General features: G+C 40.2%; 1 protein-coding gene across 5 annotated transcripts in view; it reads right to left on the bottom strand.

Moving 5' to 3' along the window:
* LOC114554756 (kazrin-like) overlaps positions 1–20,553 on the bottom strand; it is a 108,790-nt gene that overhangs the window by 11,955 nt on the left and 76,282 nt on the right. For 4 of the 5 annotated variants that reach the window (XM_028576776.1, XM_028576778.1, XM_028576775.1 and 1 more), the window contains one exon: positions 10,542–10,649. In XM_028576776.1, the coding sequence (XP_028432577.1) occupies positions 10,542–10,649 (108 nt within the window). Of the gene's footprint in view, positions 1–7,567; positions 7,852–10,541; positions 10,650–20,553 lie in introns of those variants that run through there. The other variant, XM_028576779.1, reaches the window with a different exon arrangement.

The following is a 20,553-nucleotide window of genomic DNA, read 5'->3' as shown; positions in this document are numbered from 1 at the left end:
TATGTCTTGTTGGACACTGGAGGAGTCAAGAGCATGAAACACATCTTCAACCGGTTTCATTTACCTTGAAATACCTGCTGAACATTTATGGCTTTAACAAACGAGCACACTGTGGCATTTCTAAAACAGGTGCTTTAAACTCTTTCCTTACACTGTCATTTCCTTAAAGGTCTCATTTTTCTTGCAGCAGTACTGACCTTGTAAACAACTATAACATACTCATTTATATGAACTGCTGCTGTTTGACAGAAAGGTCAAGTTTGGACAGAAGGGCTGCTTTGGCTACCATGAAACAAATATTTTAACAAGTCACTGGCTAAGAGATGACTATGAAAACATTAATGTTTAAAGATAGCACAGTATTGGGATTTCACATCACAAACATTTGGAAATCGAGACCTAAGGAGTTGAGTTTTCCCCTGCAGACTTTTTCTTCATCCCTGTTGGCTGTAGTGGTATTGGTGCACAGCTATATTATGCTATCTATAAGGTGGAGTAGGATTGTGTGTATGTGTGTGTGGTGTGTGTGTGTGTGTGTGTGTGTGTGTGTGTGTGTGTGGGAGGGGGTTCATGAGAGTTGGAGCTAAATGATGAAAATGGTAATGGCTTTCTACAGAAAGTACTGATAGATTTGTTGCTGTAGCATTGCAGGGGGTGCAGCTAATACAGCAGAAAATCAAAGCAATGTCATTTAATGGCGCATTTCTCACACAAATTACTATGCTGCAAATAATTAAATCAGTAAACATGGGGACACCAAAATATCAAAGTTTTCTTTAAACATAATTAGAAGCAATATGACAAATGTTAACTGGGGATGTAAAAAACTAAAACAACAAAAACTTTTCTGTAACTCGCTGATATGAGCCGAGCTGTTTCAAAAAACCAGGAAAGTCTTTAGAATGCTTCATTAAAGCCTCATAATAAACTATTCTTTCATAAGCTCCTTTTATTGATAAACCTTCCCGAGAAGGAACCAATCAAATTTTTTTTAAACTTGTTTCCCAGAAAAGCGGCCTGCTCAGAGGCTTCATGTGAAACAGAAACATTACGTAAGTGAGTACCTGCAATGCAGCCGATTGTGTCAAACTGTGAGCTAAATGATACAGGATCACTTGAACAAATAAGTTATGTTAGTCTTGCATTTACCTCAATGAGACAATAAGTATAACTTGCATACCTTAGTGACTCTTAGTGAAATTCCTGCTCTACAATAACATGAATTATCAATTCGCCACCTGAGCCTTTTGATCAAAAACAGAAGTACAGGGAAACTACATTAATGTAAACTTCTTGTGTCCTGCACATTAAAAACCAGAATTAAAGATGAAAGCTGGAAAAAAACAACACTAACAAACATATACCAACAGCTGCACGAAAGGCATGCTTAAGCATACTCTCTCAACTCCTTCATAAGCTTTACAAAGAAAATTCACTAACTGTTAATTAAACAGCATCTTTCTCAAATGACAAGGACCAAGGAAATGCACATCTTCGAATCTTAGGTTGCTCTGCAATTATCAACCTCAGGTCTAAAACACCTTTACCTGACAGGTTCAATTTAATCAAGGTTCACATAATACACTATCTAATTCATACAGACAAATTATTTAATCGAGTGCATTGAGTCAAGAGATGAAAAAATGACTTATTTCACTCTAAAGTCACACGTACACTACTGTGCACTTTGCAGAGTGAAGACCAGAAGACAAACAGAAGCTTTGGCATCATATTTTTAATTTGTATCTCATCAGTTATGAGCATATGCTCATCATTATATTAGTCTGTGCAGTGAAGTGTTTTCCCCTGTTGCTGCTGGATTACCTAAATTGTGTTTGAGTGAGCGTGCACGTGTATGTGCTTGTTTGTGAGTCAGTGTATGTCTGCTTACAGCTGGCTATTTCTGCACTGTATTATGAGAGAAGCATATGTCTGCTGAGCTCTGGCCTCCACTAATTACAGTATAAAGATCAGTTGAGATTGCTCTGGGAGAAGACAGCAGTCTGCTTCAGCTCTTGATTAAACTCAACATGCAGGTAACACTATAGCCTTGACAGGCAGGAAAAATAAAAGTGTGGATGGACTGAAATAAACCCTGCAAGTTGTGTAGTGACAATGAGCGTGCGATAAGACTCATCTTATTAATAATCTGTGTTGCTTTAGAGTGCTTCCTCATATGACACTGTCTGTCTCGGGAGAATTAAGCTGCACAGGAGAGAATATGTTTAATATAGTACAGTTAGCACCTGTCAAAACAAACTATCTATTTCAAGGCACCCCCAGATGTCTCAAACCTTATCTGTTTTTTTTTATTGAATTTCAGGTTACAAATCACATCAAGTTATACAGTGTACAACAGTTTTTAGCCACGCCAACAGCATGGCTCTAGGGATGACAATGTGGATCTGTTGGTCCACCACTTTGGTCCAGACTAAAATAGTATTGCATACATTTTTGTACAGACATTCATGGTGCCCAAAGAAGGAATCATCATGACTTTGATGATCCTCAGACTTTTCTGCTAGCACCACCATTAGAGTCACATGTGTGGTTTTAAATGAAATATTACTAAATATTATTAACTATCTATACTAACAATGGCATTCGTGTTCCGCTCAGGATAATTTCTAATAACTTTGATGATCCCCTTCCCTTTGATCTTGCACTACCAGCTGCTCAAAATGTTTAAATTCCAGTTTAACCAGTGTAACACTTCAGACAAAATACCTGCAAAACTAATGTGATTCCCATCACCTTCAACATAGGACCCTTGGAAAATAGATCTATGCTTATGTTGTGCCAAGTACAGCCTTACAGAGCTGCTAGCAAAAAAAAAAACACAACTCCCGTACAACTAGTCCAAATTCTATGGAAATGATAAGTTTTCTTACAAGACGTAAAAGAAACACCCTATGATCCTTGAGCACTCCATTTACATCTCGAGATAAAAGAACAGCCAAAATACTTGTTAAGGATTTATGAAAGAAAAGCATCAAATCAGCATGAAACCCAAATCTGACAGAAAGACAGGAAGGAGGGAAAGAGAGAGAAAAGATGACTGAGACTGAGAGGCTTCACAAACAAACCCATTCATTCTGTCAGCAGCTACCTGCTGAGTCTGAAATCTCTGGGAGGCTGGGTAGGTGGGTGGCAGAGGTAGGCTGCCGCTTATTTAAATCACCGGACTATATTTAGCATCTTCATTGTTAATTTGTGCTATAGTTACAGGATGTACTTGTCTAGTAATGGAACAGAGGTTGTATAAACCTGCGTGTGTTGTATAGATTCAGATTTGACATGCTTAAATTAACAGCGGTAAAAGCAGTGACAAGCCTCCATCTCATACACCGGGAGATCAAAAAGAACCCAGAGAAAACACCTGATGCCTTGCCGAGCACTGTTTTTCTGCATCCTAAAAAGGCCTTGCATGCAAGGGTCAGGTCAATTTCCTACTCAGGGTATTAAACTGCCTCTCTATAATATATATGGGCATTAATAATGCATGTTGCTGGCTCTCAAACCTACCTGACCAGAGTATTCATCACTTAATGGTAATTCATCGTGGTCTGCAGACAAAACATTGCTCTCAGGCTCAGTACATCTATAAAATTCTAATATATCATATATAATAGAATTTTATATAAGAAAATTATCGTTGATCATTTTATAATTTTTCCTCTTAAAGATACTTCACATACTGTATTTGAAAGCAGATACAATGCTAATGTAGCACCACTAATATGGTTGAAACATCTGTGTCCTGCATATTGTTTGTATGTATGTTGATGTGTCTGAATACTGTATCTGTGCATGTTTGCAAGTCGTGTACAGTATATCTGTGCAAGTATACAGTATCTATTGGTACCAGCTTCTATTAATTAATTGCCCGTGGGTTTACATTACAACTGCTGTCAGTGCAAGGATGCCAAGTGCAGATAGCTGTAATTGATTCACACGTTTATTATGCGAAGATTAGGCACGCTGCCAAAGTTGCGCCACTGGAAGAGTACTGAGAACTTGGACAAGGCTATTTAGATTTCTAATACTGCTGTCAAGAGCTGCATTTTGAAAAACATACCCTCTTACATACACGTTATATTGAAATTATTTTAGACAGTGATTAACCTGGCTGACACAGTGGCTCTGAGCAGGAAACAGAGTCAGCACAGCCATGATAACATGATGATTTTGTACAGTAATTGTAGTATGTATAAGCATTGGATATCCTGGTTTTCAATTCTGTCAATCATGATGACCCTTGTCCTTCTTAAGCTCCATAGAGCAGGTCAAGTATCTGGGAATGTCTCCCCCCCCCCAACAGCACTGAGCAATGAACCCTCACACACTGTAACCTGAGTGCAGGAAAGTCTCCTGACGAATTTAGAAGTACTTCATGAAATCACGTTACCTGGACAGAGGCATTTCTGTGGGCAGTAAGGTGTGAGGCAGATATTCATATTGTATTTAATTAAAGAAATAGTTAAACATTTTGCGAAATACGTTTATTCACTTTCTTGCTTTTCTTGCAGAGAGTTACATGAGAATCTTTAAGCGCATACCGGCAAGCATATTTTACAGAATGCCGAATTATTCCTATCCTGGAGTGCTGTTGATTTCCTGTTAATAAGCACAATAGTATTGTTTGACCAACTCAATATATTTGGAGGTCACCAAAATGCCTCATTTAAAATGTGAATAAATGACTAAAAAAGTCAACCTGAGAGTCCTCAAACTCTTGCCGATTTCACAGTGGGACAGTCCTGACCCTCATCGACTTAGTGGGAGCATGTGTCAAAGTCTGTAAGTCCATAAGGTCTAAGGGCCGGGACACATCAGGCCGATTATTGGCCGTGGGACAGTCTGGCGAGGTCAGTGACTCAAATCGGTTCGGTGTGTCCTGTGTCGTCCGGTGGCGCTAATCTGTAATGTTGCCCAGGAAATGAAAACCGGCAGCTGATTGGACGAACGCGTCACATGGGTTTGTTTTCTCCGGAAATTCAAAGCCAGACTGTCATGGCAGCCGTTCAGAATACGATCTCATATTGTACTAAAATAGTTCACTGAAACATGTTTCTGAAAACATTTTAAGCGAGAAATAGGCCATGCAGTTGCTGAATCGGTCTTCATTTCAGCTCAACAAAGGTCAGTTTAAAAGATTTTGAGAACTCTAGTCACCTCATTCCCCTCCCCATTTCCGGGTGAGTCCCGACTGCCCTGTCGGCGACTGAACATGTCAGGTCGGCCAAAATGAACGCCGACAGCCCCCCAGACTGATGACGGCATGGACACACCGAACAGATTCGAGTCACTGACCTCGCCAGACTGTCTAACAGCCGATAATCGGCTAAGTGTGTCCCGGCTATAACACTGGAATTGGGTATTTAGTATCTCCAAAACACTGGCTGACCAGAGTAATCAGTAAAGGGATGGGTCCATTAATTCGACCAACTTGTATAAGCCACTGAGGACCAATATGCCACAAGTACTATTATCCCTGTTGCATCTATAGTGGAGACTTAACATCTGTCCGAAACAGCAGGATCTGGTCTGTGGAGAACTGGAAATCTACATGATTCGATACACGACCTCCCTCATGTCCCGGGGCATGGCAGGATAATTCCACAAGCTGCACGAGGTGCTGGAGCTACTGCTGAAGCTTATGAATGAAACTTTAAAATCCTTACTGAGGAGTTTGAATCATGTAAAATATGGCAATAAAAACCTGTTATGATGTCATTAATATTCAGTCTAACACTGCAGATACAAATAATAATGGTCCTTGATTATCTCAGGGTAGCTACAGCTCACACAGAGACGGAGGAGAAATTATTATAAAAAACTAAATTATGCTCCTATTTGGAGATATGCCACATGTTGTCTCTTATGGTTGTGGAGTGTGATGCTTATATTGATGGTACCATCTGTCTGTTGCAGTGCAATCGGACAGACTTATTGTCTTCTGCAGTTTTGAGTGGTGACCTCAGGGTGCAGAGTACATCAGCTCAACACACACACACACACACACACACACACACACACACACACACACACACACACACACACACACACACACACACACACACACACACACACACACACACACACACACACACACACACACACACGATAACCGGCTCTAACAGAGGCCCTTCCCGTGATATTCAATAGACTTCAAATAGCTATGGCTTCTCTTTACATCCTCAATTGCCCATAGTGCATCTTCACATACTGAACAATATGTCTGGTTTCTACTTTAAACCAAACACAACAAGCTAATGTAGTTATTTTTGTACCTCAGAGTTATTTCCTCTCAAGCTTTAGAATGTCTGCTATGTGACTAAGTTTAAAGTACTGCACAATATCTCACCAAATATCACTCTATTCATGTACAATGATTATGGAAGATTAACAGATTACCATGTTATCCATATGAACATGTCATATCTAGGTCAGTATTTAGTTCTTATCTTAAGTAAAACAATATATTTAGCCTCGGTTATGAAATGGAATTAAATAAATCAGTACTTACTATAAAGGAATGGGCCAAAGAGTTGATGTACAAAAATCCTGTAAAACAACCTTCATTGTATACTGCTGTTAACCTATGTACCATGGTAAAAAAAGGACTTAGATTTTTCACTCAAATAATAATAAAAATGTGTGAATACATTAGATGTAAAAGTCCAGTATTCAACATTTTACCAAAATACAGTAGTATTTTTTTTTATAAACATTTACTTCAAGTATAAAAAGTAAACAGTTTTCAGGATATTATTATATAATGTATATATTGGGACATATCATTGAATTAGTTCACTACTACTACTACTACCACTACTACTACAACTACTACTACTACTACTAATAATAATAATAATAATACATTTCAATTCATTTCAATGCTGCAGCTTGTTGAGGGTGGGCTAATTTTGACTAGTTCGTATTAGAGCCGAAACAATTTGTTAATTTTTTGATTAGTTGATCGTCAGAAACCTAAGGGCAGCTATTTAAATATTGGAAATTAGTGTGTTTTTGTGACTGTGAGCAAAATGGCAAAGGTTCTCGGGTTCTCACTTGCTCACTTTTTATAGAGCAAATAATTCATTGATTATTCAAGAAATTAAAAGGTAGATGAATCAATAATAAATGTAGTCATTGTTGCAGCCCTACTTCACATGTTGTTGGGTAATTTAATCTATCACAATGTATTTATTATATTTCATAAACTGATCAAATGTTTTGTAGTAAAAAGGTTTCCCTCTAAAATGTGCTAATTAAGGACCTTACATTTGTACTTGAGCACATTACTGGAATGAATGTACTTCCCACCACTGCATTTGTATCGCACATTTTCCTTGTGACACTTAAATTTCTCTCATACAATCATCAATGCAGGCAGGCGCACACACACACACACACACACACACACACACACGTGAACTTAAGCCCGCTCACAAACACCCCCTCCCCTGACGCTAGCCACTTTTATGGCCTACACACTATTCCTCCAGTATACACAAACAACGTCTTTCCTCCCCTTGTATCTCCTTTTCTACATGTCACTCACCAGCTTTCCCCTCCTCCTTCTCGGACCTCATGTCCTCCTTGGCACAGGCTCCACTGGGCTCCACTGTCAACTGTGGTGTTAGCTCTCATAGCAGGTGAAATTACAGAAAACACACGTACACGTACAGACCAGTGCACACACCATTCAAACCAACGCACACAATGCACCACCACAACCGGCCGCTCCCAGCCCTGCTTGGTGAGGCTCCACCCAGACAGGTTACCAGGAAGTCTTCCCCTGAGAGCAACTCAGCTACATTTCCTACTCCTTTCTTTATTGTGTATGTGCTTCTCTTTCTCTCCCACTTTCTATGTACCTGTTTAGTGACACACCCTGTGGCAGCCAGGACAACTTTCATCCCACGCCCACTCCTGCTTTTCATCTTTTCCCCCCTAGTGTACAAACAAGTTGTTGAGGAAGAGGAGGAGGGGGAGGGGAATACAAACTGGAACTCAAGCCTCAGGTAATAAACCAGGTGAGTCAGTGGAGCTCTCCCTCCACCTGATGGCCGAGAGCTATCAGAGGACAGCGTGTGCAATTACACTCTGCGACTGAACAGAGAACAATACTCCCCTCTGTATGAAAGCTATGCACTCCCTTTGAGCCCACAGCACCTTTGTAGCCTGCATGAGTTTACATTACTCACTTCCTGAATGTGAATGTGTGTTTTGGCCAGAGGAGGTAGGAATGTAAACTGAATAAAAATGTGAGTGTAAACTTCAACATAAACCCCTCAAAAAATGGATCATGACAGCAGTGAAGTGATATGAAGTTCATGCTTCTAACCAAACTGAATTAGCTCTACACACTTAGATTGGATTATTAATAAGAGCTCTATTATTTTATCTTTAACCCTCCAGGGATTTTTCCATGGATGTCTCTTCTGCCTGTCTGAGTAAGGACAATCTCTGTCATGTTAGATAGATGGGAACTCAGATGTGTGCAGACAGAGTAAATAAGGTTAAGGCTTGTCCAGTTTGCCCAACTGGGCATTTTAGGCCTGAAACCCAAAGGCAGGTACAGATGGTATGAGGAAAATAGATAGGACTGCAACTAAATTAATTCAGGCAGCAGAGCTCAGCTGGATATAAACTTATAATGGAATTTTTGGTTTATGAGCACTTGAGTGCCATAACTAGCATACTAAAGCACGAGTGTAGGCATCATGTGTGTTAATTTGTGCGCAAGAGAAAGACGAGTTAAACCTCTTGCACTTAAAGACGTGACAGCAGTTCAGAGCAAGCGTGCAATTTGTCCTGCCTGTCAGAGGCTGACGCTCAGTGTTTCAGCTCCGTCCACAGATCAGATGTGCTCTAACCAGATACTTGTCACATGGGGCAATGGATCTGTCAATCACACTCTGACACCTCAAGGATTACTGCCAGGCTCATTTCTCTCAGAGCAGATCAGAGCTGGGACAAAAGATTGAAACCCTAATTCTCCCATAGCAGCACAAGTGATGCATCGTTAGAAGGTAATGCATATAATGCAAATGCATGTTTTTCTGTGCTGGTCATCATCACTGTAGTATTACAGCTGTAATATCTTATAGAGCAGGGGTCTTCAATGTTTTTTAAGCCAAGGACCCCTTAACTGAAAGAAGGAGGAGCACCCTAATGAAGATCCCTGTTATAGAACCAGATAATTAGAATTTTTACATATGCTAACTGTACCCACTTAGATTAAAATTTGAACCTGTAGGACCCTAGCTGTGTTTAACTTGTCTAAAAAGCTATAGCATTTTACATGAATAAGAAAATTTCGACCAAATGTAGCAATTCATAATTCCAAGGTCTCGCTGCAGCCTGCCTCTCAGCTACACTGAATCTTATTCCCAGCGTTGCTTTTATCCTGACAGTTCTTCAGTCTGAAATTTTCCACTCCTCAGTGTCCTTATTCTTCAAGATAACTCCCTGTATCACTATGTCATTCATTTGCTTTGCTCACAGAAGAAATCCTTAAAGGCCATCTTTTTCCTACCCTCCACTGTATTGCTCTCCCTTCTCTCAGCTGCACACGGTTGACCTGTCAGTCTGCATTATAAGTCCTGGGTAGTGTTGATAGAGAGCCGGGACGGAGCAGCATTACGATATTAGCTAGCCTTGAGAGAGAAGAAGAGGTGGAAAAAAGGAGGAGGGAGACTGAAAGCAGTGGTAGGCACCGCGGGAAGAAGGAGAATGAGTGACTGAGGTCACCACTGTCGCTGCCCATTGTTGATGGAAATGACATGGAGCCTGTCTAATAGCTGCTGAGCAGGCTCTGCAAGCTTCAAGGGGCTAGATAGGATGAAAAACCTGGAATTACAATTATGATGGGAATTACAATGCAGACTCCCAGGTTTGGCATCAGTGTGAGAAAAATAGAGAATAACAGAAGTCATTATGATGAGAAAAAGAAAAGGCCAACAATACAGATGCGATCAATAGACAATTTATGATCAATACCTTTTGTGGTGTGTATTATTACATGCTGGCAGGTTTGATAACTACACCCTAGAGATTGAGAGACTATTATCCTGAGCGACACAGGCCTCTCTATAAAACATTTTATTTGTCAAACCGATGACAGTGATTGGAGAAAATATGTGGCCTTGCTGAGATGCAATAATTGCATATTACAATACAACTCTGGTGAACTTTAATAAAGCTCCATTCAGATTAAAGCGATTTGCAAAGTAAGTGCTTTTCTCTGGCAAGAAGTCAATCAGTATCACAGTCTTATGCACTGGGGGACAAAACATGTTATTTAGATGCAATCAAACAAAGCCTGCGGTGAACTGTAAGGCCCTTGTGCCCAGGCACCAAGAGCTGTTATCTGATTGTTGTCACACTCTTAGCCTGCGCAGGCCTTTGCGCTGGTGTTAACCTCCCAGTCAAGCTAAATGCTCTGTGTCTTTTAACTGCCAGGATAAATCTCTGTGCACACTTCCTGCTGTCACCAAGGCAACACTGTGTATTTTCGAGCAACACCGTACCTTTGCCTAGCGAGCAGTCTGGGGTGCCAAAGTCCATCAGGCTGGATATCTCTGTCGGGTAGCACATGTCTGTCACCACTGTCTTCTGTCTGTGATGCATTGATGGATCTGCAAGGGGGAAGAAATTAACAATAAATTTAAATGCGCAACATCAGATGAATCAAATGTATATTCTCTCATCAAAACGTCTTATTCTTATTCACACAGCCAGGTTGTTGTTATATGTTGGGCTCAAACTAACACTGTGTGGGCACAGTCGTGTAGCTATAGCAGGCCTGTTAAATCAGATGATTCATTCTGACATGATGTCAATACGGCACGCACTCCTGAGCACTCAGACATGTTGCAAATATGAATCTGTCTTACCTAATAGCTGCAGCTGTGATCGGCATTTGAAAGCAAAAACGAAGCAACGCCGTACACAACACAAACACTGTAGTAATTATACAAGCTTTTTCATTATTTTACAATGTTTGGCAAACTTTTTTACTCCTTTAAGCCTTATTTTAGACCACTTCATTTTAATTTTTCACAGCTTTTCTTTGCCTCTTCTATATTCAAATATAATACATCCATTTACATGATTCCACAATACTCCACTGACACTTCTTTAGCTCTATTCATTCAGCTAATGACACTGATCAAAGACTTCTGAGAGCTCCAGTAACTGAGGCTCATCTATTCAACATTTTCTCTACTCTCACTTAGAAATTTCTTTGCAGAGTGCAAAAAGAAAATGGAGTGAAAGAGCAAAAATCTGATTTAAAATCATCAAGGTCCCCCTTTCCACTGCTTTTCCTTCACTTCCTTTTCTAAATGTTTCACCTCCATGTGTAAAGCATGAAATGCTATTAAAAAACAACAATGATTACTGGAGGCAGCAATATCCTTGCTGTGCCGGGGAATGATTTTGTAGAGCAGATACCATGGCATTGCAACGGAAATGATTTCCTCTTGAAGAGGGCTTCAGATGCAGCTATTGATCTGTAATCTTCAAACTGAAAGTTATTCTGTTGCTCTTATAAATGCTTCTGACACTAAAATGTTGGATTTCATGCCAGATGAAGATGTGAGAGCACCTCCTGTATATGTGCAAATGCAGTGTTTAAAAGAAACCTGTTTGCTAGTATAACCATGAAAACTCGTCAATGAGAACAGCACTCAACGTCTACCCTCAGGTGCCCTCTGAGCAGTATCATCTGCACAACCATTCTTCCTCAACAATGGTCTCTTTCCTAATCTGCATATTTTGACGGTTTCAATTTAATGACGTTATGGTATTTATCTAGATCACTGACCTTCCCCTCCCTCCTCCGTTCTCCTGACCTGTCGATACCTGTTTAGTTGTTGTTAAGCTGGCCTTTTCCTTTAATATGGAGATTGGGCGGGCAGGCTCAAGCCCGGGCGCTTTAAGGCCATTAAAATAATGAGAGAGAGAGAGAGAGAGAGAGAGAGAGAGAGAGAGAGTAAGTCAAATTTACAGACCATCTATTCCAGCACTTAGTTGAAGGTGTTCAAGCTTTGTGCACTTAACAATAAAGAAGTTAATACATAAATTTACGGCCGTAACATACAGCCTGGTTTGGGAAGCCATTGTTTAAAAATGTAATTATTCTGACCAGCATGCCAAATGAGAAAAATGAACAATGTACCATAATTATCACGATTTATTAGGATACGTGTGCTTCATTTAACGAACACGCTTAACCCTGGTACTTCGACAGTTTTGAGGCCCATTGTTTTTCGAGGGGAAAACGCCCCGTCATTGTGTCTGAGTCAGTGATGTAGAGTACACAAATGTGCTCTAGAGAGGTATATCCTGAGGAGTGGGCAGTATATCTGTCAGCTCTTTTCTGCCTGTTGAACCTTTGCTGTGAGAGGTTAAAGGTTATGGAAATGATGAGGCCAAGCTGTGCAGGTCTATCTGTAACTTAACTGATCAAACCAGGCAGAACAAAAACACAAACAACAGGATAATGACTGTGATCTCAACCAATGCCAAAACAATCTGCAGGAGTTTTAGCATCTTTTATTAATCCTGTTGTCTGGTGTGTTCATATCAAATGGTAATTACTATAAAAGTCAGCTGAAATGAGAAAAACATATCCTTTTTGTGCTCAAAAGTCATGTTAAGATGAAATATTTATTGTTTAAGGTAAAATAAATTATGTTTTGCTGATATATCCAGAAATGCCCCCTGAAGAGGCGAGCTGTTATGTGTGTTTGAGCTGACATGGTGAGCTGTTCTCTCAGGTTGAGCTACCAGTTTAACACAAACATGCTTTACATTTTCCCATTCCCATTCTGTCAGACGGGAATATCTAACAAAATGAACTACCTTAAAAAAATAAGGTCACTTTGCATTTCTATATTTACATTAACTCCACCAAAAATAATAATTAATAGACCTTTCCACACAAGACATTTTGACATGCAGAAAAAACACAGGTGTATTTAATAGCATTAATGATGGCTGAATTGTACTTAGTGATAAGCTGATATTGTGTGTGCTGCCTCACTGGAAAAGCTTACTGGGATACTTAATAGAACTGAGCCATCATTAATGTTATTACCCCATCTCACTAGTGCACACATGCACTGTTAAGTACCTTGTGAACCTACAATCAGTCAGTGTCACAGTCATGCTGATGAAAGGACAGGAACAGCATCACATGATGCAAAAATGCTTTAAAAAAGAATTCCTTTTGATTGGCTAAATGCAAATAAGTTCTCCATCTGCAGCGATGGATTCTCGATGACACACCGACTGGTGAATGCACAGACAGGGGACCTTAGTACAACAAAAAGTATTAAATGTAACCTTTTGCCTTTTCTCCCTTGTGTGTATTTTCCTCCAGCGAGAAAACATTATATCTCATTTACAAAGCAGATCTATATTACTGTAGCAAAAATATGCATTTTCATATATGTTGGACTTAAAGGTGCAGTAGGTAAGACTTATAAAACTAACTTTCTGTAATATTTGCTGAAACTGACCCCACATGAAGCAGGTAAAAAAAAAAAACAGCTCCTCTGGCACCACCTACAGCCTGTAGTGCAATTTGCAAAAATCCACCGCTCCCTGTTCAGATGCACTAATCGGGCCAGGGGGGTGTCTAAGGCCGGTTACACACTGGACGCGTCATGCGAGCGTGTCAGCCGCGTTGCGTGTCCGTTTATATTTCGGCTCCCATGTTAACAGGTTAGAGCTTACACACTGCCTGCGTGTGACGTGTGCCTGCTAGAAATAGAACCGACGCCTATTTTTCACACAAGCCGCGAGCGTGTTGGAAGCGTTTCCGGGCAAAATAGAATAGGAAAATATGTTTATATGTCATTTAGACACAAATACATATTAACAAATGACATGTTGATGTTTGAAAGCCTCTAGGTTTTGATATAAATGCAGATAGGCCTATATGAATGTAATTTTTTTTTATCGATTTTCTAATAGTGCACCTGTCAATACAAAACGAAATATTCTGTAGCCTATTTTGCCGTCAATACTGCCGACATTGTCTTTGCTGTAATCAAATCAGTATATATTTATGTTTAACATGGTATTTCATTTTATCAATGGGAAACATCCATGTGTCCAGACAAGGCTAGCAGCAGCAGCACCGCTTCAGACACGTTTCTGGTGTGTAAAGACAGACAAAATCTACGCAGCTGACACGCAGCTGACACGCAACAGAAACGCCACGCTCCCGTGACGCGTGCAGTGTGTAACCGGCCTAACTGCATGTCAATCACTGCTCATGCACAGACATTCATTCTCCCTCATGGGGGGAGGGGCTTAGGAGACTGTTTTGGGCTTCAGCAGAAAGGGGAGAGGGACTGAGAAGTTGTCACTGTTCAAATTTTTTGGCGAAATCCTGGATCTTCGTAATCCTACCTACAGCACCTTTCAAAGTGTTCTTAACCATCTTTTTAAAAATGTAAGAGACTCCTTTACAGACGACAATGGGAAAACACAGCCCTGGCAGCATCACATGGGAAAACACCCAGTAGTTATTAATGAGAATATGCTGAGTGTGTGACTACAGAAAAATCCCCGGGTGTGGTAGGAAGTCAGAGAGGCTATCCAAACATCTGACACAACTAGCTAACACTGAGCTGACAGATGCAGACGACATGTATGGAAAATGATGGAACGAGGAGACAAACACTCGGTGGGAGTCAGAGTGGGTATGTAAGCAGAAATAGGAGGCAACTATCATTGGTGCGCAGACAGCTAATCATTGCCCACCCTCAGCCAACCTTTAATTACACTGGCATTCAGTCCATCATGCAGGCAGTAGACACATTCATTCCTGTATCAGTCATCGCACTGGAAAGGAAAGGAACATCACCATGTTACTGTGCAGTCACAACACCCTCAAACACAGTCCTGCTGAGTGCAATAACACGGCTGTATGGGTTGTATCATTCTGAGAGACAAACATGCTGTAATTACCAGGCTGTGTGTGTGTGTGTGTGTGTGTGTGTGTGTGTGTGTGTGTATGTAAAAGAGCATGCTAGCTTTGAGAGGTGATTGGCTATCAGAGCAGTCCTTGCAAAACAAAATGTCATGTAATGTGTTGTTGTATTGTTTCCAAATATTCTCAACTGCTAAAAGGTTTTTGTGAGGGGAGGAGAGCTACAGTGTTGATTGGGGGTTGTGGTGCACACTAAAATACAGCAATTCAAAGCCTTTGCAACAGATACTGAGGGATATTTTTTGTTAATTGCTTATTTTATGTATTAAGACAATATATATGAAAAAAAGTAAGTAATAGATCAAAAGTGGTGGTGAAAAGCTTAAGCAACACACAAAAAAACTAGTTGAGATGTTTACGGGGAAAATGAAATGTATAGCCCCTTTTTTTAAGCCCTGAAGAATTTCACCATTTTCTGTGGTACACAGTAATTAATCCCAATTGGCATGACAATAACCATAGTGTTCAAATTTCTATTATTTCCTCTCTTGCATTTAAATTGGCAAGCTATAATGTGAGAAGAATTTGAAACACTATCTAAATGGAATTTCACAGTGGTGGTGACAGTGAATACATTAACAAAGCTAAATGATGCCTCGGGGTTTCTAACCTTTGGCACATGACGGAGCCAGAAAACTTTGCCTGGTTACATAAGACAACAGGATTATGTTTGGTTGAGATATTTAGTGTTTGAATATTTCACAAGGGAGACTGCTCATCCCTGACCCCAGCGCTCACAGGTTGCTTCTGGTATTATCAGGCACAGTCACATGGAGCTCATCCAAATCCCAGTGTACAGAATGCTGAAAAAGCACTCCCACTGCACAATGCATCTCCACTGCTAGGTATCATTTGCAGCCTTTGACACAGATGGCAACAAGATGGCATCTAGATATTAAATCAGAAATCAAAATATTGTGTTAGACCAGAAAACGACAAATTGAAGCCTCCATAAACACAGGCTGTAAACGTGTCAAATAATTATTTAACAACAGCAGTGAAATACTTTGGGGAACAGTTGACTTAGTATTCAACACTCTTTATACCATAAGAAAAGCAATAGATAGATTTCTCCTGAGGGACAGATTGAAAGACTTTATGCTGTATATCGAAGGTTGAGCTGTCACATCTCTATTATACAACCCAAATGTGCAGCCAAAACACTGAAGCAAAATGTCATCCCTTTAATATTTCACTTCGCCTGGAGCTGAAAACTTACTGTCTATTAATCTGTGTTTATAATCATACGTGACATAGTGAATCAATACTCCCAGTGCTCACAGAACATTAGGCCTGAAAGGCTTCTCCTCAGCTGCTGTGATCCATAGCCTCTGGATTCTGTCTGTGTGCTGCCATTAAGAGCACAACAGCAGCCTGCCCTGAGGAAACGTGTGCAAAGAAAAGCCCGTTCAGGGACACATCCATTACATCAATGAGGAGAAATTGCTTGAGGAAGACAAGTGTCCAGGGTTACTGGTGCTATCGCTGGAGTTGCTCAGCTCAGGAGTCTGCAGTTATGTTGCATTTCTCTCGCTCTAATGATTTCAGTGTCAAGGGACAAAATTAAGGAAGGATTTTAAAACACATTTTAAAAACATGAAGAGAGGTGGAGTGTGCTCAGAGGCACTCACAAACCTCGGGAAGTCCTGTTCAGTGTTGTTAAGCTGTAACTGCAGAATTTTTATTACATAAAAAAATATATTCCATGATGATATGAATGTGTCCATACTGTTTATGAGGGGTTGATATCCCTTTAAAATCTCAGGATCTATAAGTGTGGCTAATGTTGCAAATGACTGAGTAGAACAGTTATATGGCAATTGTGGATTTTTTTAAATCAATGTGATAACGTTTAGTCATTTGTCACTTATGTAATTTACTGGATTAGAATAGAACACACATTTCCATCTGGTTATTTTATCCATAAAGGACAGTAAGACAATGAGTGGTGAGAGGGGCTAAACCTTATTTACATTTACATTTATCCATTTGGCAGATATTTCGTGTCATGTCATTTCTCATTTACACATTTAAACCCTGACAAAGAGATATATGGCAAGGTGCACCTTTGTGTGTTTATGTAACTTTTATGTATTTAACTAACAGCTATATTTTAAAGGATGGCTGACATAAAATAATACTAAATGTAGAATGAGAAAAAAAGAAAAAAAGACCCTCACCTGCTCTCCCTAAAACCTCTAACTTCCTCTAACCCCTAACTTCAGCCAAAAGAAAAAAATGCCCCCCTCTCCTGCCTAATCATTTTCATACAATTCCTACATTTCTTAATTGATTTTGCAGAAAACATCATAATAAATATTGATATAAAGTTACGAAGATAGAGGCATTTTATTTATATCACATAGGGTCAATGCAATTTTAAATTGCTAATTAAATGATGCGGAAAGAAAATAATATACATAATAGTACAAAACTACCTTCTGACATGTCAACTGAAAGAAATTCTTGAGCACTGCAATTAAGTCATAACATTTTTGTATTCAAGGTACACAGGGGAACTTTTGAATCAGCATCTTTTGAATCACTAACTCTGATAACAATATCAGCATTGCAGAGCTCAACCCTGTGATTACACTGACTACCACTATGTTGTTATGCTGAAACCAAAACAGTTGAAGGGCTCAAGAGAGCAGAAGGTACCTCAGCTGATTATTCATAACAATACCATCAGGAAAACAAGGTTATGGGATGATGCCTTACCTGGAGTCAGTAGTTATGCATCATCCCATATGACTGGTATGATGATTTATGCTGGCTGATGAATAAGCACAGTGGGGCTGACCTGCCAAACTGGAATAGTAAGGGACTAGAGCTTAACAATAAGCAATCTGTATACAAAAAAAGTCACATCATCCTTCATGCTGGCTACCTCATAGATGTAGACATAGGACATATGTAGGACAGTACATCAAGCATTTGTAATCATTATCAATGTGGCTCAACCAGTGAAAACTGTGGAATCCATTATGGCCTAGATAATAGATGTTTCTGTGACCCCGGAGGATTACAGTAGCCACCACTGGTTGTACACTAGTTAATCCAACACAGCCTCCTCAAAGAGCACCATAGTTAGCTCAAGGTTCAGCTGGACTGACATGGGCCTGTCCTCTGCTACAGTGGTGGAGAACAAACTGAATTAGTCCACAGAAAAGATGTGATGTCAATACGAAAAAATGTCATACTATAACACTAATATATAGCATATTTCCAAATGTATAAGTGAAGAAGACTGCACTGTAGTGTTGCCAAAGAAAAGTTGGACTAACATTAAATAAATAAAAGGAAAAATCGAAAGGAGATGAAGTTCTTTCTATGCCATCTCTAAAATGGCATAACAATTACAATGTATGTACACAAGAGAACAATACACAATGATACACAAAAATCTCTCTTGTACTCAATTGTGAACTTGAGCGTGCGCACGCACACACACACACACACACACACACACACACACACACACACACAACAAAGACTTTATGGCTCATCTGGTTGATACTGTGGGTCACAGCTGGTCATTGCAGGGCATCATCCTCCCTGCCATAAACCATAGGCTTTGCCGGACCAGAAAAAGCTAGATGAGGGAGGATTTGAAGATTAAGCAGAAATATCTGCCTGGAAGAAATCCAGCACTGACACAACTAAAAAATGCATCCAGCTCCTTGTGCCAAGGCATTTCCTGCTTTTGGTAAAAGCTGCGATGATGGCAGCAGCCGGCCTGGCCTCAGCTCTTTAATATTGTCCAAGTGTGCGGGGACATTTGGAAAATGTGAGATATTACACTATTAGCAAAACCTTACACTCAAGAAGCAAAACATCAGCCCATATTTGCACAACTATAAGCACATTGTGAACCTCACACTTGTTGCAAAACTCTACACACAGTGATTTGCAAAACACTAAACACACTTAACATACATTACACACAAAAATCTATCATGAAGTCACTTCCTTGCAATACCAAAGCACTGACTGACAAATTACCGCACCGTCCAACCAATTGGTTCAACACAGTCATCAGGTGTACAAACACTTGTTTGCCTAATTGTAGAAACACCAATCAGGTGTATAAGTACTATAAAAAGCAGCAGGTGAGTTCATCGGTCTTCAAGGACAATGGAAAGAGTCAGAGAAAGAGTAAGACAAGGAGGAGAACGAGGAGAACGAGGAGGAGGACAAGGAGGAGGAGGAAGGGGAGGAAGAGGAATCAACAGAGGAGGAATCAACAGAGGAAGAGGAAGAGATGGAGGCCATGCTGGAGGTAGAGGTAGAGGAAGAGGAAGAGGAAGAGGAAGACAAGAAGGTGATCAAAGAGGACAGAATCTGACAAATGAGATCCGCGCAACACTGGTTGACCACGTTGTCAACCACGGCCTGATGCTGAGGGAGGCTGGACTGCGAGTACAACCAAATCTAAGCCGATACACAGTGGCAAGTGTGATAAGAACATTTTGACTGGAAAATAGGTATTGTAAAAATATCATCATATCAAACACATCTGCACGGTTTCAGTAACTGCTTACAGTACTGTATTCTATGCACTATCAGCACTTCTGTTACCTTTTCCTGTGAAATTACTGTACTATTGTATACTGGGTTTTTTTCTACATAGGATTGAGGGTCAGGAACGACAAGGGGGAAAGCCTCCTATGTTCACAGAACAGCAAGAGAGGGAGATAGTAAACATGGTTTTGGCCAACAATGCTATAACACTCAATCAGCTCCAAACTAACATTGTCAATAACCACGGCAGTTTCAACAATATCCATCAGGTCTCAACATCAACACTGGCAGGCATCCTAAAAAAAAAAACATATTCAAATGAAGCAAATTTATCAAGTGCCTTTTGAGCGCAATTCCGATAGGGTGAAACAACTGCGGCATGATTATGCAGAGGTATATATTCACTTTAGCAGTGTGATCTGGCATACTGTCTCATAATCTTTTACTGTACTGTAATATGTATACTACATCTACACTGAACTACACAATTTTGCCTGACACTGTTCTTCAGAGAGTTTTATGAATGGATGGAGAGGAGATCCAGCATGAGTTCATTTACGTAGATGAGGCTGGGTTCAACCTGACAAGAACACAAAGGAGGGGAAGAAACATCATTGGCCACAGGGCTATAGTCGATGTCCCAGGGCAACGTGGGGGTAATATAACACTCTGTGCAGCCATTACACAGAATGGGGTCCTCCACCGCCATGCCCATATGGGCCCTTACAACACAGCACTCATACTTACATTCTTGGACCAATTGCACAACATAACAGCAGCAAATCAAATCGATCATATGCAATACATTGTTGTCTGGGACAATGTGTCTTTCCACCGCTCTGCTCTGGTTCAGAACTGGTTTCAGCAACATCCACATTTCACCGTCCTATATCTTCCACCATACTCTCCATTCCTCAACCCTATAGAAGAGTTTTTCTCGGCATGGTGGTGGAAGGTATATGATCTCCGTCTCCAGGCTGAGGTACCCCTCATCCAAGCCATGGAGGAGG

The sequence above is a fragment of the Perca flavescens genome, chromosome 4 (assembly GCF_004354835.1).
Source record: "Perca flavescens isolate YP-PL-M2 chromosome 4, PFLA_1.0, whole genome shotgun sequence".
Taxonomy (NCBI): domain Eukaryota; kingdom Metazoa; phylum Chordata; class Actinopteri; order Perciformes; family Percidae; genus Perca; species Perca flavescens.
Note: the sequence above shows the minus strand (reverse complement) of the source record. Positions and strands in the feature narration are given on the sequence as shown.